Source organism: Copidosoma floridanum, unplaced genomic scaffold (assembly GCF_036245765.1).
Source record: "Copidosoma floridanum isolate Cflo_tuat_1 unplaced genomic scaffold, Cflo_Japanese_pri ptg000030l, whole genome shotgun sequence".
Classification (NCBI taxonomy): domain Eukaryota; kingdom Metazoa; phylum Arthropoda; class Insecta; order Hymenoptera; family Encyrtidae; genus Copidosoma; species Copidosoma floridanum.
In genome coordinates, this window is record NW_028321907.1 from 35,684,986 (window position 1) to 35,711,289 (window position 26,304).

Genomic DNA, 26,304 nt, shown 5'->3' on the forward strand with positions numbered 1-26,304 from the left:
AAGAAGCCTTCCCGGGTCTCAAGGTGGTTGGTGCTATTGTCTTAAACCTACTTAAAGGGTAAGCATCATGGGTTATTTAATAGTTAGTGTTATAAATTCAGATCTATGTGTAAGGAAAAGAAGAGATTTATATCGATGGTAGTTGGTGCTATCTCTTTAAATCTACTCGTAGGGTTAGAAAGCATCCTGGGTTCTTTGGGACGCTTTCGTTTTGTAGCTACTTTCGAAGTAAAAAAAGCTCCCCATGGTTATTAGATAGTCAGCGCTTCACTTTCGAACTTACTTTCGGGGAAAAATCTTGGCAGAGTTTTTTATTAATGGATTCATCTTACTGATATTTAAAGCAAAGTCGCTAAAACCGATGCAATCGCTAACCACAACAACTACTCAACCGATCTGGCTAAAATTTTGCATATTAATTCTTGACACTTCCTAGATAGTTGTATTACAGTTTCTATCTTTCAAAAATTAATAACAATTGCAATAAATAAGCTTGAAGTTTTGTCAAAACACGATAGCTTTTCGCTTCAGCTCAGTAGAATCCTTAAGTTGGTGTAAAAGAAAAGATCTAAGCTACCTGCAATAAAATTAAGTAAATCTGGTTATTATATTCCCGAGCAAAGTACCAGATATTACAGTCAATCATTGGCAGTGAATGAAGCATAGAGCTAAGAGTCGTGCAGCTGGGTATGCCGGCTATTGACAACTATGTTCTCTAATGGACAAGCAGGTTACGTCAAACTTCATCCCGAAACACCAAGATTTACGGGAGGCACCAGTAAGAAAATAGTCTTAATACTAATGTCTCCAGCAAAATACCAGGAAAAGTATCCAGCCAGAGCACAATATGCTTTTACATTTTGGAGTTTCGTGGCCATTTTTCCAACAGTCCTGGGGCTACAACAGTAAACTAGAAAAAAGAACCCTAAGAAGGTCAGGCAGCCACAACGGCCTCCTCCTCAGTGGTTGTCCCAACGACATACCTACAGAGAAGGTATTCTCCAGGCCCATTTTCCCAACTAACGAAGAGCAGTTGGTTATGCGGGGAACGACCTGAAAACGAGATATTCTCTAATCAGCGACATATCTCCTACCAGCACGGTCTCCGTACACAGAGACTTCGAAGGTAAGAGAAAAGTTACCCGCGACCAGCTTTTCATCATCAAGAAAAATAATAAGGAATAGCTAGAAGTTTTACCACTGGACATTTTTTAATGAGTATTTACGTTCTCTACTAAACCATCAATCTCATCAGTTCTTTTAAAAGCCACCTCAAGTTAAACTACCTTGCCAACAAATACATTATTACTACTATTTCCGGCAACTATTCGTTGACTAAATAAAGCCAGCCACTATTATATCACCCTCCCGACTCTAAGCATTCAATCAGGAATCATCGATCCTTCCCGGGGTCTGTGCTGGGCGAATATAACAGCTATGGACGAAAAATAAAACTTTAGCAAACGGGACAGTCTCCAACGGATAAGCATTATGAACCAATCTCCCTACCTTAGATCACTAAAACAACTAAGCTCTGCAAAAAAAAGGTGCTTTAGACATCAAAGTCTTCGGCGTAACATTAGGAGACGTTGGGAAAAAGCTCTACAACTAGCTCCAATGCTTCAGACGTTGACTTCTCCATCTGATCAGTTCGGTGTTACACTAACAGGCCAGAGAAGATCATCCTGAAGTATAAAAGTAGTCACGTTTGCTGGAAACTTTAGTCAAAAAAATTGACTTAAGAATCTCACCAGTTCTTTTTAGGGCCATCGGACATCAAACTACCTTGCCAACGAATATATTAGAACTTAACAAAGTTTACAGAAAACAGCCTTTAGGGATCACGAAAGTCCTAACCATACCAAAAGTCGCAAGAGGGCGGGTTGGAAGGAAAACTTCAAATGCATCTAATGAACACAGTTTTTGGCGTCAAGAAACCGATGCAGAACATTTATCGAGATTAAAGCAGCTCCATCAAAATCGACAAAAAAAGAATTTATTTAGTGTAAAATCAGCTTTTTATGAGTATCTTTAACCAATAAATCTCACAGTAATCTCTTAAAACTTTCAGATTTTTAAATAGGTAGAATATGTGTTTGTATTTTTGTGACAATAAAAAATGTAGAGATTAAGCTCTACAACAAACAAATTTCTTTATTATACATTTTTTGATAGTTTTAAATCTTTACATTACATTTATTTATATTCTTTCCATTTATAGATACTCTTTCATAACTGGTACCGAGTAAAGTAGAAAGAGTATCATTAAATCAATTATACATTAAAAAAGATGGCACATGGCACACACTTTAACATAACCTGACGAAAACTCTTTCAATCTTCACGAAGAATGATATGTATACATACATGCGTGTGCAAGTCGTACATATGTATTTACTTAAGTGTACATATTTTATTATCATATGAATACATTATCTTTTATTTTTTTATCCACTTCATTGTCAAACTTTAATAAAACAAAAAAAAATTGTTTTCATTAGCAAATCGAATTAAATTTATAACATCTGGTTTGCATACACAATTTGAAAATCAAGAAGTTTAGTAAAGAAAATCTAAGTATGTATATATAGAACGATACAATAATTTGGAAGTAAGAAATACTGTTAAAAAAAGAGACTGTTGACGTTAACTATTTTTAAGTAGATAAGAAACTTCAATTTTTATATTTCTGCAAAAGCATAAATTTGTGCGTAATACTATTGCACAGTTCATTTTAACATTAAATGAATGTATAAGATCAATAAAAATGCTATTAAAATATTGTTTTATTACTTTATAAGAAAAATTTTAATAATTATTTCATACTGCTTACTTTGATAACAAAAAACTAATACGTTATTATTATACGCAGATATTATTTTCACAAATCCTGTTTTGTTTTAGTTAAAATCTTCTATTAAAAAACGATTTCTTTTAAATGTTAATTTATTTTGAAACATTGAATTTGTAACATTAAAACATTAATTTGGAACATTAATACAAATGTATTAAAGTAATATGTACATAAATTTTTAACTAATATAGAGTTTACATTAAATATACTTTTTTTTTCTTTTGTATTACGTTGCGTATTATCTAGGTTAGAGACAAAATTGTAAACTACATTAAAATACGTAACATATATTTATAGAAAGGAACACACGATTTTTATCGTAGTAAATAAGGCTCCCAGTAAGGTCTACGGTTTCAATATTTTATAGGATTATTCGTTGTAGTTTAATCAAGTATGAAAATATCATGTCATGCTTTATTTTCTACATATTTAATACTGCTATCAATAAACGTTTTGAGAATTTCGGAAAATAAAAATCAGCACGATATGGTACTGCGTCAAGGGTGGTGTGGAAACGTGTTTAAAAATTAAATTAAAAAAAAAATTATTGAGGGAGTGGTGTAAAATATCTAAAAAAGGTTGTAACACATATTAGAGCATTTTAAGGACTATGCTATGAATGAATTATAATTTTTTACATAGGCTTTAAAGTAACAAGCAAAAATTTTTACTTAAAATTGAATACTCTCTCTCAAAATGAGAATTGTATGATAGAATATAATTATTTTATTTTTAATCCTAAATCATGAGTCACGTAGTTTCATACTTTAAAAAGTAGTAACTAATTTTAAACTGCGTTATTACATCAGAATCTTTTGAAATGTTAAGAGCAGTTCAAGGAAATCATTAAAGTACATCTAAAGAAGCTGTTGTTGCTTTAGATTAACTAGAACACGATCTTCCAATTCATAAAATTTTTGAAAAAGCATGTAATGTTATGCTGCCATGCCAACTAAGAGATTTTTTGGCATGGTTTTTAATGACCAATAATATTTGAGGCGAAAATTTATGAAAAAAGTAAAAATAAGTTTTATTGAAGATTTTAACAAAAGGAAAGAAAAATAATGCTTTATAATAGTTCAATTTAATTTTAAAATTTTAAAAACCTATAGGAAATACTCAAAAAAGCCTTTAATTGAAAAAATATTTTTAAAATTATTATTAGATATTTGAGAAGGAAAAATTGAATCATTGTAAGTGCCAAATAAAGGAAAAAAAGTTGAATTTGTTTTGAAATTTTTTATAAAAATAATAACTATTTAATTAATAATGTTATACTTACTTCTTATAACAAATACACTTACTTTATCAAAAATAAAATTCAAAATTATGTGCAACTTCTACGTCACAAAAAAGAAATAAAAACATGTTAGAGCATGCTACTCACAAAGGTGATGATAAATCTGATAGTGATATTTATTGAATTTCTAATTGAATTTCTAAACAATAATAATGAAGAATTATCCCTACAAAAACTTCACTTAAAAATTGAGAAAATTGTTATGTTGATAACAAATGATGCAATTAATTAACTTATTGGGAATAAAAGATGAATCAAACAAGCATGCCATCGCACTACCTGAAGAGTTGTGTGGAAATGTATTAACAAATTACACACGTAAAATAATTTATGAGGAAGGGGTAAAACTGTCTGAATAGCACTAGAATAAATATTAAAGCGGTGCTCAGACATTTTGTTCAAGAATTGTAAAGAGGCTAAGATCGTTTTCTTAAAGAGTATAGGAAAAGCTGAGAGGGGGTCAAAAAAGAAGTTTAACCGGAAATTACATGATAACCTAAATATTTTTACCTCATTTAAAAGCTAAAGAGTGGCTAAAGGTAGTTCTTTAAAATGGTGAGGGAAGTTTATTGGGTTGTCCAGTAATTTAACAATAAGGGGGGCTGAGGGGGGCGAAACAAAAATTTAACCCAATAAACATAAGGTTAAGAACTATGGAAATCTTTCTTATTAAGAAGGGGGCCGAATTTTATTTTATTCAGGAGGGGACTGAGGGGGGTCTGAAAGGGGTAGCAAGGGGTTGTGTGGAACGAACTTTCAGAATCACTATATAATTTGGGAAGATATATATATATATATATATATATATATATATATATATATATATATATATATTAACCTATATTATATAATTGTTAGTGAAGGGTATTTTACACAAGCCCCCCAAAATCCAACTCAGCCTCTCACAGCCCTTCAGTGCCCCCACATACCTATCACCACGCCGAGCTGAATTTTTCTTTTAATTTTTCGTTTAATGAATGCAACTTGTGGACTACAAGAATTTTTTTTTTGGTGCTAGAAGTCATGCAGTTGTAAATTTAGCTGTCCCTTTTTGAAATAAACAAAATTCCATATTTAATAAAAATAATTTTCAAAGTAGTAAAAAACTATGAAACGCATATAACAGCTTGGATGTAACTAAACAAACATGATTATTTTGCAAAATCAATAAAGTATGTGAACATTTTATAATATTATATTTCTAATAACAAACTAACAATTTGGAAAAACAGAGGAAACGCAATAAAAAATATTGCAATAGGTAGATGAAGCAAAATATCTCATAAGAAAAATGAAAGATTTTTAAAGTAATACTCATATAGGCGTAATAATTTCTAATACGTAATTCTATCAAGTAATATCAACACGTGTGATGAATAGTTAGCGTTACGTTTTTTTAAATAATAGTAACACACTAAAATCGAATGCACCGAGAACTTTATCCTGATTATCAAATTATTTATCCTCATTTGAAGAAACCGTTTATCTACTACCTCTTTTCTTGACGTATACAAGTTATATAATTATTGATGTATATTAATTTTATGAATTAATAAATCAAAATTTATTCCTACAACTGCAATTCGAAGTATTAATCGTGACATGACAACATGATAATTCATCAATTGAATGTTTTAGAAACAATGCTATAATACTTTTTTTACAACACGTACACCAAGCTATTATATTATATTACACTAAATTTTGTTAAAAAAATTAGATATTTTTCGATCTGAAAAATTCAAGATAAAATTTTTGAACCAAAAATTATTATCATAAAAAAATACATAACATTACATACTACTATTGACAGATGAAAGAGTAATAAAATAAATATTTTATAATTAAATACCATAAATTTAGTCAATTTATTTCTAAAAACTAATAAGTTAAGTCAGTTTGTTATGAAAAAACTTCTTTTACAAACAATATTTTCAATTTTCGTATGTTATTTTTTTCTACTTGAATGAATAAATATTCCAATTTTTAATAAAGCCAAGTATAGCCTACCATGATAAAATAAAGGTTACTTTAACATAAATATACATTATCAAAACTTTGATCTTGAAAGTTGTCTATTGAGACTCTGTATACATACAATATGTCTTAACCGTGTGTATTTGTATGCTAGTCAATTTTAGCCTGCCTAATGAGGTTTGGGAAACGCATACGAAACATTGCAGAGAAAAATTCAATTCTTTATTTCTCCTTACATTTCAGAATTCGTGAGAAAAAATGAATAGTTGTACTACAATTTAATTCGACCTGGATTTAAAAAATGGTCAGCCATCAAACAGTACATCTACATAGTACATTGAACTACGTTAAACACCAGCGAGAAACCGAAGCTCACCAGAATTTGAAGCAATGGAGTAATACTAGTAAAAATTTTTGAGGTAACATGTAGACGCAAAAACATTATTTCTAAGCACAATTCGGCATGAAACACAACCAAATTGATAAAAAGAACGCATGTAACATAATTAAAAATCTTGAATATAAACTGTACTTAATATAAGTGATAATATTAAAAATGAAATTCGTTTCAAAACTACAAAAATTTTAAACTTAAATATGAACAAACAAGCCCACGTCACTTGCAAAAAGGAATTTTTTAGCAAGAAATCAAACAAACTAATAGTTTTTTAAAAAACAATCCAAACTTGCTTATTACTTATTCAGACAACAGCGAGAAGATTGTGATCATTAAAAAATAACTTTATATAAAAAAAATTAACCGACTTCTTACTGATAAAAATACTTACAAACAAATCCAATCCAAGCCAATTAATAAGTTACGTTCTGATGTCCAAAATATTTAAAATAAACTGAATGACAATGATTTTTTATGCATAAAATTTCATTCAAATAATTTGACTCAGACTAACATAACCCTCCCAAAATGTTGTAGTCTGCCTAAAATTCATAAGCACTATACTCCTTTACGTTTCATTATTTCTACCGTAAATAGTCCCACACATTTCCAGTAAAAAAACATTCCATCAGTTAAAAAATTATATCCCAACCCCTAAATTACATCTTAACAATAGATTCCGACTTCGAAATTTGATTTGTAACATTAATATACCATATGATTACACTCTTTTTTCCCTCGATACCATATCATTGTTAACTTTCGTTCCATGTACTTTAGTCTTAGATAGTTTAGATATACGTAATTAAAAATTTCAACAATGTCACATCCTTGTTGGTGAGATGAAAGAATAAATAAAATTTTTATTTGTTACCATGTTTTTTTCATTCGACAAAAAGTTTCAACAGCTAATTTTCAGTACACCAGTGGGTCCACCCATTACTCCCATGTTTGCCGTGTACATGATGCAGTCATGTGTATTAAGTCTGAACATATTAAATCAGTATTACAAATTTTAAAAAATCATAATGAACATTTAAAATTTACATATAAACTCCCCATTGATAGTGAAATTAATTTCTTAGACATTTCTCTTCCTACAAATAATCATAAAACTATGACTAACTGGTTTTTCAGACCATCGGCCTCGGGTCATTTCTGAAAATACAATTCAAATAATCCTAACTCATTTAAAAAAAACTTAATACTTAATCTGGTACACGAAGCCATTCTGTTATCTGATCACGAACATCACAAAAATAATCTCAAAATTGTTTGTCTAGTAATATTCTAATAATGTTCGTCTTATATGTATTTTGCTTATTAATTTTCCATCAGGCAAACGATCTTTTCGTTTTGCTTTTACATGTATATTAGAATATTCAATTTCCTAGTCCTTAATACTTTTTAATCATGTGAATTTTTGTACTACTCAATTTCAGCCTGCCGAATAAGGCATTAATACTGTCTGTATTTCATTCGTGCTCACTTCGATCCTTTATTTCTCTCAACAGTTGTAAATTTGTGAGGAAGAGTGGATAATCATACTACTACTTTTAATGTTATATTCTTAACATACAAATTTTTTTTGTTTTCACGAGTAAAACAAACAGTTGTATTTACAACTGAATGACTTACACACCCAATTAAAAATTCTCTAATCTCCAAGCTTCTTCCATCTAACATCAACGTAACTATTGATTTCATCAAATATTGCTCTGTCTTGGTTTTTGAATTTTTGAATTTGTATGTATACTCAATCAGTACCTGCACGTATATGATTATAAATATAATTAACACTTTAAATAGATCCACAGAATTCGACGTTAATACGACATTAACACTACATCAACAAAAATTCATTATATTGTACGATCAACGAATTCTCTACTAAAATTTTATCTTTCCTCTAAAGTTTATAAACATGTTGTTCAGAAGTATTATTTTCTCTTTTATTTTTAGAGTAACCACCGTAGAATCCATAAAATGAGAGTCAATATATATAAACAGTTGTAAAATTTCTTCCTAAATTACGAAGTTTAATGTATTGGGCATTCCTTATAACACAATTTATCAATATGTAAGAATTTTTCACTTAATAAAGTTTTAACGAATGACATGTTTTATAACTACATAAGACACGTCTTTGTAATTTTTCACATATTTATATAATAAAAGTTATTATGAAAAAGTCAGCGCACCATAAACTTCATACTTAGAAACAGGGTGATAACTCATTTCAAAAACAATTTACATGGTTAATAAACTCTGCATATTTATTAAGAAAAAGTTTTTTAACATTATTTGTAACCATAAAGCTGATCTATCTGCCTCATGCGAGATGTGGAAATGATACATACTGTATGTTGATAATAGTTTATCTTGAAAATTTAAAAAATGATATAAATGTAGAAGTAAATTTTTGCGAAATGATTCATTAAAAAGACATGAAGTTAATGTACATAAATAAGTGGCTCAATTTATGAAAACAGTATGTCTTGCATGTCAGACACGACCAATGTACGAGGTGCCAGAACAAAAGGGTTAATTAAAGAACAGAATTTCATTCAAGTAATATTCCGTTATAATACTTAACTAAGTTTTAGTATCAATATACTAACTTTAAATTCGAACAAACAAACGCTTTTTTAAACATTTTACAACGTTTCTCTATATTAAGTATCTTTATAAAACCACTATAGGAGAAATTAGTCAATACAAAAAAGTGTATTTTTAGAAGATGTAAAATTTTTGTACAGAACTTTTTATGTGAAAATGTGCTGTTAAAAAATTACATGGCGTAGAACAATTTTTTTGATATTTCTCAACTGTTTTTATCGATTTAATCCTTAAGACGGCACTTAAGAAAAAAACTTACTGAACAAACAAATTTTATTTTGATCAGCTTTACATCTTTTGTGGTCAATGTTTTGTCGTAGAATCGGAATTTATTTCTGTAAAAGGCAAAAAACGTTTTTTTCGCTGGTTTTGCATATATTTTGCTTTATAAAGCGTCTGCATCACGATCTAAAGGAAAATGTCTGATACGAAAAAGTTGTATTTCAATGAGATCTACAACTCTGTCTTCGAACGCGAACGTGTAAATGGATTTGGGGCGTACGTAGCATAATTCGTGTAATCCGACATCAGATTCGTTATCGGCGATCAAAAATACCCCATAGAGCACAGTTTCGATGATAAATACTCCGTTTGCCATTTTTGTGTTGAAAAAATTGAAATTTCGGCCCCAAATGGTCCGATTTGGGGGGTAGGTAGCATAATTTGTGCAATCTGACATCAGATTCGTAATCAGCGATCGAAAATATCAACTAGATGAGAATTTTGGGCCAAAAGAAGCGTTTTCAAAAAATTGTTTAGTCACCTCCGCGGTTGGGGCAGTTTTTTAGGGTACATATGCCCCCCACTGGGTCCCTTTGCCCCCCCCCATGACGAAGTTGAGTTGGCTGAATGTTCCTTAGGGTCCTACGAACACATTACAAAAAGTTTTATCAAAATCGGTGCTGTTCCGCAACTTTTCCACTATCGAAACTAAATCCCAGCTTATTGACTGTACTAATAATAAAATATGAATATTTTAAGACGTTTATAAAAAATAAGTTATCTTTAATCTATTTATTTTTTAAGCATCAGTGATTTTAATTTTAGTTTACATCTTTTAATTGATACATATAAACACTGTTTTTAATTCGGCATGTCTGTGTAAAGTGAATGTGTGTTCAAAAAAATATTTCAATTTAATTAGCTCAGTCACGTTACTACAGCGACAGTTTTATAAATTATGGTTAGCCTAACCTTCTAACTTGTGAGAGTCAACGATGTGTTCCCACGCGTATGGTTACTTCAAAAATTTATTCAAAAACTAGAATCTCGAAAAGTTTATCAAGTGATTTAACGAGCAAATATATGTTTTTGTACTTTTTGGGTGAATTCTTGCAAATCTAGCATTTAACATTTATAAACGTAATTGTTTTACTTAAAGGAGTTATGTAACGAGGCTATATATATCTTTGTTCAGTTTTGCGTCCGAGAGTGCTCCAGAGCGCTCTGGGCTAGGGATTGGCAATACCTACCCGATACCTAAGAAATACTCGGTACTTTTTGTGAAGAATCGATACTTTACCCGATACTTTTTGAGCTTCGATTCTTTGATATCGATACTTCATGACTGAGTATCGAGCAAAGCATTACGAAATTTTGGCTCTGTTCAACAATGATGTGTCGCTGAAGTGTTAGATTAATAACTACCCCCATCCATGCTTAACTAACACAGCTTGTGTTTGAACATTTAAACAATATTTAATCAGCTGATTATTGTTTTGGAACATCTGAGCCGTTTTAAGTCACATTTTAAGTATACGCCACTATCGATTAGCCAATTAACTATTGTTTGGATGCCCAAATACAAGGCCATCTGTTAGTTAGGGACAGGTGGGGGAAGTATCAACCTAAGGGCGCGGTTACATGGCTGCGGAAGTAACCAGTGGAAAGTCATTGCATCAGAAAAAAAAGGTTTCCCCACTGCCAGTTTAGCGAGTGACGCATTCTTTTCTTGCTGAAAAAAAGTGCATCGTCCACATGGATGCGGAACAGTACGTTGCATGAGATTAGCAGCCAATGATCACGAAGAGTTGAAGCAGGAATCGTTAATGTAATGTATTTAATAAAAATCATCATCCAATAGCTGCTATTTTTTTGTTTCATTATCTTTGTACTTCCACGTGTTACTGTAGCTGTGTTAGCTGTCAGTAAATGCCAAAAAATAACGGTTATCCGAGAATATTTTTTGCGAACTTCATACGTTTATAAAAGATTAGTATAAAAATTTTAAATTGCTTTCGCTAAGATGTAATTGACTAAATTACTTTTAATATTGTTTATTATTTTTAGTAGGATGAGAGCAGTTAACACAAAAGTGTGGGATGAAGTTTAATTATACTTCTTTACAGCTTTTAAAATTTTTACTCAAAAAAAGTGGTTCATGTTATTGATTATTTGGAATAACTCAGTTAAGAAAATAAGTCTGTTTCGGTGAATAACAAAAAGTTATAGTATTGTCTAACACTGATATTAATATTGTATGAAGTAAGTGTATACACAAATGTCAAAACACTAGTTTATTCCTCAGACGCAGGGCTTTACGCCCTCGGTATGAGAAAAGTCACTCTTGGTTTACACATAAACATACTACAACAACCGCACACTTCGAACACACAAGTTGTACTTTGCGCCCATGTTAAAAAATACACTACTCTATGAAATGAATAATAAGTATAAAAAACTTACATTTTTTGTTGAAGCGATGGGTTAAATTAATAAGAAGTTTGACAACTGCAAACAAACAATCTCTTAAAACAGCTCCAGTTGAAATCTTGTCATTCTCGTCATTACATGGGTGCTCTGTGATTTGTAATCCACAAAAATTGTAAAGATGAGCTATTGTAACTACTAAGATGCAATCATCATACTGCAAAAGATATTTTTGATTCTCTTCATTCATGTGAGTTACCTGTATCCAAGAAGAAAAAAAAAATTTTAAATACTAAGTGTATTTATTCCATCAAAAACTATATTTTCACGTACATTTTCTAACACTCTTAAGCATCTGTTAACTTTACGTAACTTATCTAATAATGATTCAGACCACTTATGGTGACTTTGATAAGCAGAGTTAATATAACGGTGACACTCTGTTATGGTTTTTATAATATGCTCTAAGCCGCCAAGTTCTCTGAGTTCTTCTTTAAACCATTCACCAGCTCGCTTAGAAGTGAGACTAAGTAAAGTTTCCATAGCTAGTTGTCCTACCTGCAATAAAAATAAGTATGTGATATTAGTTGTCTAACTTACAATGTTTCAGTTAATTCTGGTTTTCATCGCACATGCAAGCTCTTAGTATACGCGTGAACATTATAATACGATTAGCTGTAATTAAAAATTTGGAGAAATACTACTGTGCAGATTGATAAAAAAGAATTAATTCCTTTGTAGTGAGCACATAAGATATTAAAATTTTTCAACAATGACGATATTACATGTCTTCTGACATCAAAAACTTTGCGGAAGTATTCTACGAATTAATTGTTCCAATGCTTTTAATGCACAGATATTTATGATTCTTGTTTTATAATAGTAAAAGAACATTTGATAGTGCAAGAAAATGTATAGGTATGGATGTATAGAAAATTTGTAAGTGATGTAAAATAATTCATACAAACATACATACTTTAATGCGTACATACACTTAAACATAAATACCAGCACATATACATTCAAATATGTGAATCGTATTTACGATTGTATACATCTTACCACCTAAACACAAGATATAGACGAAACTCAAAATATTCTAGGAATTTCGTTGAATGTTTACAGTTTTTGGCAATACCAAAACTTCCTTTAACTTTTAGACATTTTTAGGATTCAATGACAAATTTTAGGAAGAATCTCAAATGCTCGAGCAAAACTTTAAATGCCATTTTCGTAAATAAAAATCGTAAATTTTTTCTCATGATTAGGAAAAATTGCTCAACATCAAATGAACGGTCAATGCATTCGGAATCATAGAAAAATTTATATTTATTCTATTAGTAGAGATATTAATTAAACGATTTCTATCAATAATTAAAAACACATACATTTTGTGAAAAATATATTCAAACAAATTTGTCAATTTTCTGTTTAAAAGAATAAAACTGGTGAATCTAGCCTCTACATTTAATTATCAATATATTTTGGTTTAAAATTTACAAAATTCATTCACGATGAGCCGTCTTTAAAAAAATAATATTAATATCATGTGATTTATTGTTTAAAAAAAAAGTTAAAACAAGCAAAAGAAAAACGCTATTATAACGGAGCCATGAAATTTCAAAGAGGTAATAAATTTCTTTTATCATTAAATTTTATTAAAGTATGATGTTCAAGAAGTAGTTTTTAATGTTCATCCAGCCTTAAAATTCCACAACGGAAAATCTTTCCAAAATCTGCAACTAATTAAATACGTCGTTTTTAAGCTCGTTGGCATACTGCAAAATACGTGGGATTTAGCACTACGTGTCCATATTAAATACTTAATAATATAAATACTATATATATTACAACAGAGCTTATTGGAGGTAACCACGAGCTTTCAAAAGTAGAATGTACTAAAGTGCAAATAGAGTTATTAAAAGTATATATTGCCACTGACTAGTTCACATAAATAGCTAGTACAATGTCTATTATAACACTGTTTAAACAGAGGTACGAAGTACGAACCGCATGTAGATCACTCCAGGAAAAAACGCGGTGCTTGCAAGGTACTAAATCGCAGACCGTCGTTGCAGGTCATTAAGCATGTTTTCAAGAATACGGAAAGGTCTACGCTTTGCCTGCACTCTCGGTCTCATGCCTACGGAATTCAGCATCGCTTTTCGAAAGCGTTTTATCAGCATCTCCGAGAACAATGTCAAGGACATTTTCTCAGTAGTGCTGGCTCAATCAAGTTATTAGGTTCTTAAAAGCTAACAAATAATTGACCATTCAGCGTATCAGACTCATGAGCCGTTGTAGCATTGATTGACTTGAATTTTCTTCGATGCATCATACATACTAGCTTAATTCAACTATTTTGTTTGCTTCAGCTCACCATATATATGTTTATTTATATATTAATGAGGCTTCGTCTCCGTATGAGCTCCACGCACGAACCCCCAGCTAATGGTATTCCTTTTTATAACCATAGGATTTGGGATGGAAGGTAGGTTTCAAAAGTTAAGGTGGTAGCTAAGTATAAAATAGCATCTTTCCCAATTGTCCCTATCAGCAGCGTGTGCGCGTTCCCTCTGGTGAGAATTTTGGCATCAAGGCAAGAGAAAGGGTATTTTTGGGAGGTTGAGGACGAAAAGTAGACGAGAGAGCATCCTCAAGATTATCGTGGTCAATTGTCTCGTTGTTTCATTTTGAATTATTAAGCACACTAAGTGCCCACTGTTCCAACCTATCAATATACTTCATTTAAGAAAAGAAACATTAATCCTTCCAGCCGGATCTCCGAGACAAAGCGGTGGATAGACAACTTCTAACCTAGCGACCATGCGAGTATCCGTATAAAAGCAAATTGTGCAGGAGAAGTTGCGATCATAGCCGAGTATTCACACTGCAAATTACATGCATGAGTCCGCAATCCAGCAAACGCAAAATATGATTGTTAATGAAAATGCGTACTGAGAGCAGTATCCACACCATCTCATAACCACCATGCCCGACATGCGGATGCGCACTCGTCGAGAGTACGCTACTAGTATTTATGGACGGGTACTGGGATGAGTTCTCACGTTTTATTGAGTCAATAACAATGATCCTGTGCCAGTCTAGAGAAAGAGCAAAAGAGATAGTGCAGGTTCCACTTGCGTAAAGAGTGTCGAACTTACAATGTCCTGTTTACAGGGAGGATGGAGATAGAGCCGTCATGCTAGATGCTCACAGAGCTGTAGTAGATGTTGTCTCTCGATTTGCTGCCAACGTTGAGGTCATCAGGGTTACCCAGTAGACGCTCGGAAGTGTAGAAGTGCGGCTTGAACTGTTGGAAGGCTACTGGAGCAGCTTCCAGACTAGTCACCTCAAGCTTTTAGAACATGCTCCTAAGGACGATGTGACATCTTTGACCAAGCTTTATGCGATCATAGAGGTTCATTGCATCACGGCGAAGGCTCTCATTTATGATGCAAAGAACACCCTTTGTCCACCTCCAAAATCAGGCAGTTCGGGACCAGCACCAAAAGTGGTCGAGCACGGTAGACGACGCCTTCCTCCGATCAACATTCTTGTCTTCTCTGACAAACGAAAGGATTGGGAGACGTTCCGTGACCTCTTTCGTGCCATCGTTCACGAGAATAACGTCTTGACAAAAGTTGAACATCTGTTTTATCTTAAGTCCCTCGTGCAGAGCGATGCGAAGACGACACTCGATGCCATACAGGTGTCTGGAGCAAACTACGCGACCACTTGGAGTTTTCTCAAAGCTCACTTTGAATATGGTCGACTTTTGATACAGGACCACATGATGGCACTTCGTTGTATCAAACCGCTCCGTGATGAGTCCACGTCTGGCCTCTAATCCTTGCTCGACACAGTGAATAAAAATCGAGACCAACTGAGAGCCTTGGGCTGTACTGTGGATCACTGGGATCACTGGCTTATATCTTTTGGCGCCTCGGGCATCGATGCCACAACCAGACGTTCCTGGGAAGACGAACTGGAGATACTAAAGATGACTATCGCAGAGCCTGCCAGAGCTGCTGTCACATTTAAGGTGCTGACAGACTTTCTTCGGCAAAGGTGCCGTGCTCTCAGCTCCGTGGAGGCATCATGCTCCTCATGATCAACAACTTCTTCGGCAACTTCTCAAGCAGCTCGCACGTATATCCTCAGGGTGCCCTGCTTGTGGAAGTGACCACTACATCGATCACTGCACTCAATTCCAGTCCCTCGTACTACGCGCTTAAAAGGACCTAGTTTACAGAGAGAGGATTTGTTTTAACTGTCTCAGGGCTGGACATTCTGCGAGGACCTGCACTTCCAAATCTGTCTGCCAGCATTACCAAGCCATGCACCACAGCTTGTTGTATAATTCCGCTCGCAAGCGACAAGCCAGCTCACCTAATGAGAGCCAGGTGACAAAGTAGCCGAAACAGGATCCAACGGCTAGTTCGCTAACGAACCCTGTCAGACCCAGCTCTTTCTGACTAACTGTTCTTCCCACCACGAACGTTCGATTGAGAGATACCGGGGAACAAGTCGTGACTGCCAGAGCATTGCTGGATCCATGTTCCGAGATCACAGCTACTTCGACGACATTTGCAAAGTGGCTCGGAGCTTCATTCGAGGGTTCAGAGTCGAATATCACTGGCCTCGGCGGTATGGACACAGTCAGCTCAAGATCCAGGGCGCATCTAATCATCATGACCGAGAACGACGATTCCACTATCACCACGACTGCAGTTTGACTGCCATAACTCGGCCTCTTTTTTCCAGCCGCTCCGCTGGACCCGAGCTCAGTGCAACAGTGGATGGATCTTGATCATCTGGCCGACCCAGCATTTGGAACACCAAACAAAATTGATGTACTCATAGGAGCTGACGTGTACCATAAGCTGTTGAAGCCTGGCCTCATTTAACGTGGTGATTTGCTCGGCCAGTGCACCGTTTTTGGATGGATTCTCACCGGTCGAGCGCAAGCTCACGCTTCATCTTCGAGCCTTGTGTACGTGACGTTGAGCGATGACCCAACGCCCCATTGGCATCAGCGACTCATCTCCTTAATGCAACGTTTCTGAGAGCTTGAGGACGTTCCCCGTGTGCACCGACAGTCACCTGACGACATCGAGTGCGAGCGCACCTTCTCTGGCTCCAAACGATCTCCTAAGATGGCAACCGAGTACCAACGATTTATGGCAGAATATCTGGAGCTGGGCCACATGAGACCACTGACTAACGATCCGCTTGTCGATAACAGTCAGAAAGTCCATTACCTGCAACACCATGGTATCTGGCAAGTCAGAGACAAAAAGCACAGATTGCATCTCGTCTTCAATGCTTTAAGACTAACATCGAGCGGCTACAGCTTAAACGACGTCCTCCACTCCAGACCACGACTATAAGCCGACCTGCCTTCTTTATTGCTGCACTGGAGAAGGCACCGTGAAGCGTTTCGTAATGACATCCGCATGATGTTCAGACAGACATGGATCAACTCAGAGGACGTGAATCTTCAGCACGTTTTATGAAGCTCAGATCTTGACACCACTCTAATGCACTACCAGCTGCTCACTGTCACCTATGGAGCCTTGTGCTTGCCGTATCCCTCGCTCCAAACAATTCAGCAGCTCTGCAAAGACGAAGGACATGCATGGCCAGCAGCAGTTCCTGTCGTGATGGCTGATCGTTACGCAGACGATACCCTCCTTGGGCCGACAGCGTTGAGGCTGCTCGATACATCCGTGATCAGGTTATTGGTCTTCTGAACGCTGGTAGATTTTCTCTGCAAAAGTGGGTGGCAAACTCTCCAATTTACTGGCTGACCTTCCAGAAGAGGTTCGACTTCGCTCCACCTGGCGTCAACTCAGCACTGAGGGATCGGTCATTGAGCTTGGAGTCTGCTGGGATCCAGCCTCAGATATTTTTCGGCTAAGTCCGACTTCGATTAGACCTGTTTCAACGAAACGTACTATGCTTGCCAATCTTGAGAGCTTATTTGATCTATGTGGGTGGCTCGCTCCACCCATACTACGTACAAAGCTTCTTCTGCAAGACCTATGGGCAGGCTTGGCATGGGACGAGGCAGTCCCTTCATCCATGTCAACGCGCTGGTCAATCTTCGTCAAGCAACTGCGTGCCATCTCTGGCTTCTCCAGTCCACCACGGCACCAAATACCGTTGCATATAGGCACCATACACCCATCCAATTCCTATCTACACGCCTTTTCCAAAGCTAGTCGTCGTCTCATGGTCACCGCCGTGTACTCCTGGGTAAAATTGTTTCTGATTAAGTCACTCTGTCGGCTGCTCTTCGCTCGCACGAAGCTCGCTGCTGTTTGCAGCCTCAGACCATCAGCCTCTTCAGAGCCTAGGATGACCATACCACGCCTCGAGTTATGGGCCACTCTCTTCGGTGCTAAGTTGCTTCGCTCAGTTGCCGACAACTTCGAGATCCCAATGAAACATTGCCATGCTTGGTGCGATTCTCGGATCGTCCTTCATTGGATCCGCTTTGATGAGCCCACCGGCTGTTCAATCGTCGACAACTACGTCATTCAAATCCCAGAGATTTTGCCTTCAGGCTCTTAGCATTACGTGCCCACGCAATCAAATCCCGCTGATATCGTCACCCGAGACGCTAATGTGTCTGACCGGTCGTCAAACCAGGCGTGGTGAAGTGAACCAGACTGGCTTGCTGACCCCGACCCTGCATGGCCGCACGAGTCGCCTGAGCCAGTGTCCCCCTCGTCGTCTGTTATCCACGCTGAGCGCAAGGATCAGTTTAACGAGCTCGAAAAGTTTTTAAACTTGCATCGATTGCTTCGCTTCCTTGTACGCATTCGATGCTGGACCCGAATACGATTGAACCGAGAACCGACACGCCCGATATCGTCGCCGCCAACGGTTGGTGAGCTTCACGACGTCTTCTTAGCTTGTGTTCAGCTTAGCCAGACGAAAACTCTTCACAAATTAATGACAACTGTCCTTAGTGGGCAGGCTCTGCCAAAGGGACACCCGTTGACGCTCTTGGCTCCCTTTATTGTCAACTCTGAAAATCTGCACGTTGGTGGGTGGCTTGAGAACGCTACACTGCCTTCCGAACAGCGCCACCCGCCTTTTATCAGTAGATCCTGCAAGCTCGCTCAACTCATCATCTCATTTGCCCACGTGCAAGCTTTACACGGAGGAAATTGTGTCACAAATGCTTACGTAGTGCAAAGGGCATGGATTGTGGGTGGTCCTCGCAAGGTGAAGAACTATCTTCGCCGATGTGTGACCTGCGCCCGTCTTCCAGATCAGCCCTCTTTTCAACTGATGGCCAACCTGCCAGCCACTCGATTAACCCTGTCTCGTCCTTTTGCTCGAACCGGTGTGGATTACGCCAGCCCTTTCTCCCTGCTATTATCCAAAGGCAGAGGAATCCGAACGACCAAGGGATACATCGCAGTTCTCGTCTGCCTCGCCACCAAGGCACTACATCTTGAGTCTGTTGGCAACCTGTCTATGGTATCATTTCTCGGGGCTCTTTCTCGCTTTATTGGACGCCAAGATTGTCCTTCCGAAATGTGGAGTGACAACGCGACTTGCTTTCGAGGCTCTGACGTTGAGCTCCAAGCTGCGCTGCGTGAAGCAGAGCTGAAAAGGGGTACGTCATCGCTGGCACTTTGGCGGAGCAAGGTATTCCTTGGCATTTTATTCCTCACGGAGCACCTCACGTTGGCGGCCTTTGGGAGGCTGCCGTCAAATCCATCAAAGGCCATCTCCGGAAACTCATAAGTTTTCCTAACTTATGAGGAATTCTCCACCGTCCTCGTCAGTATCGAGATGGTGCTGAACAGCCACCCTATAGCCCCCCGTTCCAGAGACACCGATGACCTGGATGCATGGACTTCTGGACACTTTCTTGTTGGCATGCCTCTCCAGTCAGTGGTGAACTCCAAGGCTCCATCCGAACGTTCAGATTTGCTCACTCATTGGAACCTCGTGGGTGACATGCGTGCTCGTTTTTGGACCCGTTGAAACCACGATTATCTTAATACTTTGCAGCAGCGATCCAAGTGGACAACACCTCGTCAAAATCTAGTAGTCAGTGATCTGGTCGCAGTCCTCGACCCAACACTTCTTCAGTCATGTGACCGATGGCCCCTCGGTAAAGTTACCACTGTCAACCCGAGAAAAGACGGTCTCGTGAGGGCCTCCACCGTTCAGACTGCTACGGGGACGTACGTTCATCCGATCACAAAGATAGCTCTCCTTCATGTGGCTAGCTCCAAGTCAACGTCAGCCGATGGAGAACCTGTCTCCAACGCTGATCCGCCCACAGCGGGTGGCATCTAATTACATCGCGTTGGTCTTGGACGAAGGTGGGCGGTTTTGTTAAGATGGCATCTCTCCCGCTAGTCCCTATCAACAACGTGTGCGTACGCCCTCTGAAGAGAATTTTGGCGTCAAGGCAAGAGAGAGGAAATTTTTGGGAGGTCACGGACGAGAAGTAGACGAGAGAGCACCCTCAAAATTATTGTGGTCAATTGTCTCGTTGTTTCATTTCGCATTGTAAGGCACACTAAGTGCCAACTGTTCCAACCTATCAATAAACTTCATTTAAGAAAAAAAATGTTAATAGTAAAATAAATAACACAAACTATATAAGTGATGATAAGAACATAAGAAAGTATAATAAATGACTTTTGTAAAAAAATAAAAACGGTTGTTGTAAATAAAAATCAGATTGAGTGAAACTGTAGTAAACAATAAAATGATGGAGAAAATGTTCGTAATAAATGTAATTTTATTACAGAAATCAACAAAAAAAAAATTCATGGAAATCAATATTATAATTATAAACAGTTATCGAACACCACTTACAGCTTCGTTGGAATACAACAAAATTGATAATTTTGCTGTATATTATTTCAGTACGTGAACATTTCGGAACACTTAATTTAAAATAATAAATTTCAAGTTTGAAAAAACAAAAATTAAATTTTAAAATACTGTTATCAGCACATTAAATTTAGTATCTTAAAAGATCACAAATGTTTTTTTTCAACTTTATTACCGTTTAAGAAATTAAAGTATCATTTCAAGAAATAAAATTGTGTAATGGAAATAAATATGGTACATTTATCCTACAATTGCAATATGCTCAAACGTGACTGTCAAATTAATGATATTTTTTAGAAGGCAGTTTTTGTCATGTATTCATATCAACTAAGATAATTTTTCGCTTGATTATAAATTTAAAAAACAACATCCAAGGTGACAAAATGTGAAATAAAAAAAAAAGTTTTTTACAGAAGATTTTAATACCGATGGAGATAGTTTTGCTCTTCAACATAGAAACAAAATTTGTGCATTATATGTGGCATTATTAGGATGCAAAATAAAAATAAAATAGAAATTCATTATAATTCTAAGAGGTATACCAGCAATATTGAAACATTATTCATCGTATCAATAGACGCATATGTAGATTGCGGCAATTGTATGTAAGGACTCTTTAAAACCATCCGTACATTTTTTGACAGCAAATATACTAAGGACTCATAATCAAAATTCAAATATTTTCTATTTCAAGAAAATTTCTTAAGAAATAAGTGAAAACAAAAAAATATCCTCCTCGGGTGTGGATCGAACACATATGCTCCTGTTAACTAGACAATTGCTCTACCGTTTGAACTACCAAGAAGCCGTACATTCACTTATACTGTAGGTTTGGATAAATTCCTATTTTTAATTTTTTGAGCTGTTTTACCTCAAGCTCGATTTGTTTAGGTAAATTGGAAAATGGTTCTAATGCTTGTAAATGAGTTAAAAATTGATATGATTCGCAGAAGTATACAAGCAATATTGATACATTTATCATCGTATTAATTGGCGCATTTGTAGATGGCGGCACTTTTATGTAAGCACTTTTTAAAACCTGTTTAAATGTCCGTGTCAAATTCTTTGACTCAATTGAAATTCGAGCCATAAATTGAATTTCGATTCGTTTATGCCGACAAATTGTTATTTTGTTAAGTTTTTCTGTGGAATTGTAAAAAAAAAACTTATGTGGATTTTCCTTGCCGATTTAGAGGACTGAATTTTTAGGTGAAATAATCAAATCAATTCTTCCAAAACTTTACGTTTAAAGTTCTTGCGTGTTTTTTTTATTAACAATAACAGTAGAGTAAACAAGTAAAAATAAAAATATGAAACCATATAATGATAAAAGAAATATCTGGTTACAAGGAAAATTAATCTGAACAAAAAATGTCAGTATGTCAGTAAATCCAGTTTGATAGATTTACTCAGTATTTCTCGAAATATTTCTCTACCTAATAGCGAACGAAGATTTCAAAGTTACTTTGAGATAAGGTAGAAACGACAAAAAAACTATTGGTCTTTAACAAAGTAGCATAAAGAGAAACAAGCAAAATTTTGACTTACAAGTCGTTCAGCAGAAGAGGCGATTCAGCAAAAAAGATCAAAAGCCAAAATAAGGAACTACACAGAAAGTCCTTTGCAATACCACGAAAGAAACAATTCGTGTGCGTTTAATTTAGTAGCTATGAAGAAGCGGCTACTTGCTATCCGCGAGACAACCAAGCGAGGAGTAGACCGATCGGCTCGAGTCGCGAAGGCAGGCAGCCCCGCGTAGGCTTAAGGCACACGAGCGGGGGCGACGCACACATAAGTGAAATAAACTACTCATGTAAATACAATTAAATTCGATAGTTAAAATTATGCGTGTGCCGCTCCCCACCAGTCAGTAGCCGACCGGAGCTCCTTAGAGGTGAAAAATAACCCTTATCCCTGAAAGGCCTCTTCTAATCCGAACAAAACCGTTCATGCCCTTTTCGTTAGCAAAATATACAAAAGACTTTACCAAAATTCACATATTTTTAATTTCAAGAAAATTTCTGAAATAATAAATAATAATGAGGAAAAGTTTCCCCTTCAGATACGGATCAAGCATACAACCTCTTGTTTACTAAAAATTTGCTTTACCACTTATGCTCTACTACATATGCGCCAATTAATACGATGATTTCGATTATTAGTCGTTAGTAAATTTATTATTAAAAAGGGCATAGATGGTTTTGAAGAGTGCTTACATAAAAGTGCAGCCATCTACATATGCGCCAATTGATACGATGATAAATGTATAAATATTTTTTGTATACCTCTTAAAATCATACTGAATTTTTAACTTATCTACAGGCATTAGAATCATTTTTCAACAAACCTATTAAAAATAAAGTATTTATTTGAATAATATAAAATTAGGATAAGTCATATTTATACGGCGATTTCCATAATTTATATCACCTTGTAACGATAATAAATTAAGATAACTAGTTATGTAATATTAGTTACGAAAAAAATAACACACGAATAACTTTATAATTACAAAAAAAAAAAATTTTAACGGTGTTTTATAAAACATACTACAAATCAATAAAAATTAAAGATTAATTATCATTCACTTTTATGTATAATATTTGTTAGTATTAAGTCGATCGTTTTACTTCCTGGGTAGTGTTGAAGTATGTATAAAATAGAATAAATAAAAAAATCGAACAGTATAATGTTCAAATCAATTTTGTTTAGAAAAAAGAGTTTCAACTCTCTGTTTAGAGTCTTTTTAAGTTATAACAAATATAAATATACAATTTAATATTACTGCAATAATTGCATGTCAAAAAAAAACTTTTTATTTAAAACTATACAAATACATACCAATATTATATCAATTCAGCAATTGCGAAATTTGTCAAGAGCATAATCATACGACCTGTTTCGTACACGTCAACACTCATAATGAAAACAAAATCAAAACTTTAATTCAGTGTCACGACTGTCAAGTTGATAAAGCAATTCGAACATCCTGCATATCTACTGTGTATTTCATGCATTTTATTTTACACGTATTTTTTAAATTCATATTATGAAATGTTTGCATTCAAATACTTTTATCTAAAATTTGTATGGAAAGATTCTTTGATTGTTGGCGGTAAAAACTGTGTATCCGTTTGTCTATTATTATTATTATTATTATTATTATTATTATTATTATTATTATTATTATTATTATTATTATTATTATTTTTTTATTATTATAATTATTATTATTATTATTATGATTATTATTTTTTTTATTATTATTATTATTATTATTATTATTATTATTCAAATAGATACGCATTATTTCTGATGCATCTCTTATTCTTTTATTGATTTCGACATCCAGAATCCTTACATTACTTATATCGAGATCTACAGTATGTTCAGTTTTATCAGCATGTTTGCATAGAGCTGATTTCCAATTTTTTTTTTTTAACTGCTCTTGTATGATTCTTAATTCTAGTTTCTAAAGTCAAATTTGATTGTCTATTTTCTAAAGTCCCATTTGATGTTCAACATAAACTTAAGAACGATCATTACATTGTATTTTATAAAGTATGTCAGGTTTATACTTCTTATGTATTATGTCTTTACCCAATTGACCGTTTAATTCAATTTTATTAATACTTGTAAAAATTATCCTGATGTTCTAGTTACTTTGTAATCGTAAAGTATCATAATAATAATTTTTCGAGTGTGGTAATACTATAAAATCATCTTTTTGTCGATTGAATTCTAAATTTTGACTATTACTTGTATAGCTATTGTTCAAATATTTTTCCCTTTTATTAGTACATATATTACTGAATTGTATTGGGTACTTATTAGCAAGGAACCGTCTATACATGATTTCGAAGTTTCTTAAGTGAAGATGTTTGTCCGACGAGTTGATTATTTTATCGACCACATTACAAATCGTACCAATTCTTTGAAAAACCGGACTGTGAGAATTATAATTTAAAAGTTGGTCACAGTGTATTAGTTTTCTATACCAATTAGTTAAAATACCATTGTCAAAGTGGATACTTAAATCTAAAAAAAATTATTTTATTACATTCTGGCATTTTCATAGTAAATTGTAAATCATCATAATAATTGAATATTTTTAAAATGAAATGAATATCGTTTTCGTTTACATACACTAACATATTATCTACATACTTCACAAAGAATACTTCCAAGTTAATAATTTTATTAAATTTATTCAAACAAATTTCTTCTACGCCACTCAATACCAATTCAGCCAGTAGTGGGCTTAATGAACTACCCATAGCAACTCCAAAACACTGTCTGTAAGCAGTTCCATTGAATTTAAATTAATTATTCTTAAGAACAAATATAATTAAACTTAAAAACTAATTAAGAGTAAAATTAATTTTTTGTTTATGGATAAGCCATTTTTTATATTGATTTTTTCATTAGTTTTAAATGAACACTATTAAAAAGTGATGTAACATCCAAACTGACAATAATATTTTTTCATTTTTATATTGTTTAATCGTTTGTATAACTTATAACTCATGGAGAGGCTGGGGGGGGGGTTAATAAAGGGTACTTTCGGGGGCAGTAAGAGGTTGTGTAGAATGCCCGACACATTTAATTGTATGATTGAGAATTATATCTTCCTATCTCACTAATTTTTGAAGCAAAGTCTTAAAAATCGCTGCAATGGCTAACCACGAAAACTACTCAACCGATTTTTCTGAAATCATGCATACTGATTCATGATACTTTCCAGATGGTTTTCGTATAGTTTTATCTTTAAAAAATTAATAACAATAGTAATAAATAAGCTTGAAGTTTTGCAAAAATATGCTATCTTTTCACCCAAGTTCAGTGAGATCCGCTAGGTGGAGTAAAAGTAAAATCAAAGCTACCAGCAATAGAAGTTAGTGAATATGTTTATAATATCCGCTAGCAACTTGCCGAATACCACAGTCAGTTACCAGGAGTGCAGTCCATCAAGAATAGAGTTGTGAGTCATTCAGCTGGGTATCCCGGCTATAGACGACGCTTTCCTCCATGGACAAGCGACTTACGTCAATTTTTATGCCAAACCACAAAGTGTAACGAGTCCCACGAATAAGAGGCGTTCTGAACGCCATCTCCAGCGTAAAACCACGAGACATTTAGCCAAATCATACTCTGCTTTAAGAGTTTGGAATTTCGTGGCCGTTCTTCTAGCCGAAAACTTTAAATGGTTTAAATGTTTACAATTTAGGGCATTAAAAAACTAACGGAGAATAAAATCGACGAATAAAGAATCCGTTAAGTAAGAGATCAGCTGTCTATTATAACATTAACAGTAATAACTTGAATGTTCCAGCTTTTTAAATACGTAAGATAATATGTATTTGTATTTACCGTGGCGCTAAAGAATGGAGAGATTAGACGTCAGAACTTTGTTGCTCTGGTAAAAAAGTTTTAAGATTAAAAATAATTTGTAAGTTAATATTTTTTATCAGTTTTAAATATTTACAGTTTTAACAAATAGCCCTTTTCATTTTTTATAACAAGAGAAAGTGCAAATCAACGACCCTTTAAGGCCAACAACTCTTTTATGTCGTAAGGAACACTCGGTACTTTTCAGCATCATTTTATTTTTTTCACTTTTAACAGATTATTATT

At 34.7% G+C, this 26,304-nt stretch overlaps 1 protein-coding gene across 2 annotated transcripts in view; it reads right to left on the minus strand.

Moving 5' to 3' along the window:
- Positions 1 to 26,304, minus strand: part of wapl (cohesin release factor wings apart-like) — a 436,770-nt gene that overhangs the window by 199,967 nt on the left and 210,499 nt on the right. For both annotated transcript variants that reach the window (XM_089596620.1, XM_089596619.1), the window contains exons 5-6: positions 12,130 to 12,354; positions 11,833 to 12,055 (exon numbers count right to left, since the gene is read on the minus strand). In XM_089596620.1, coding sequence (XP_089452746.1) covers positions 11,833 to 12,055; positions 12,130 to 12,354 — 448 coding nt within the window. The remainder of the gene's footprint in view (positions 1 to 11,832; positions 12,056 to 12,129; positions 12,355 to 26,304) is intronic.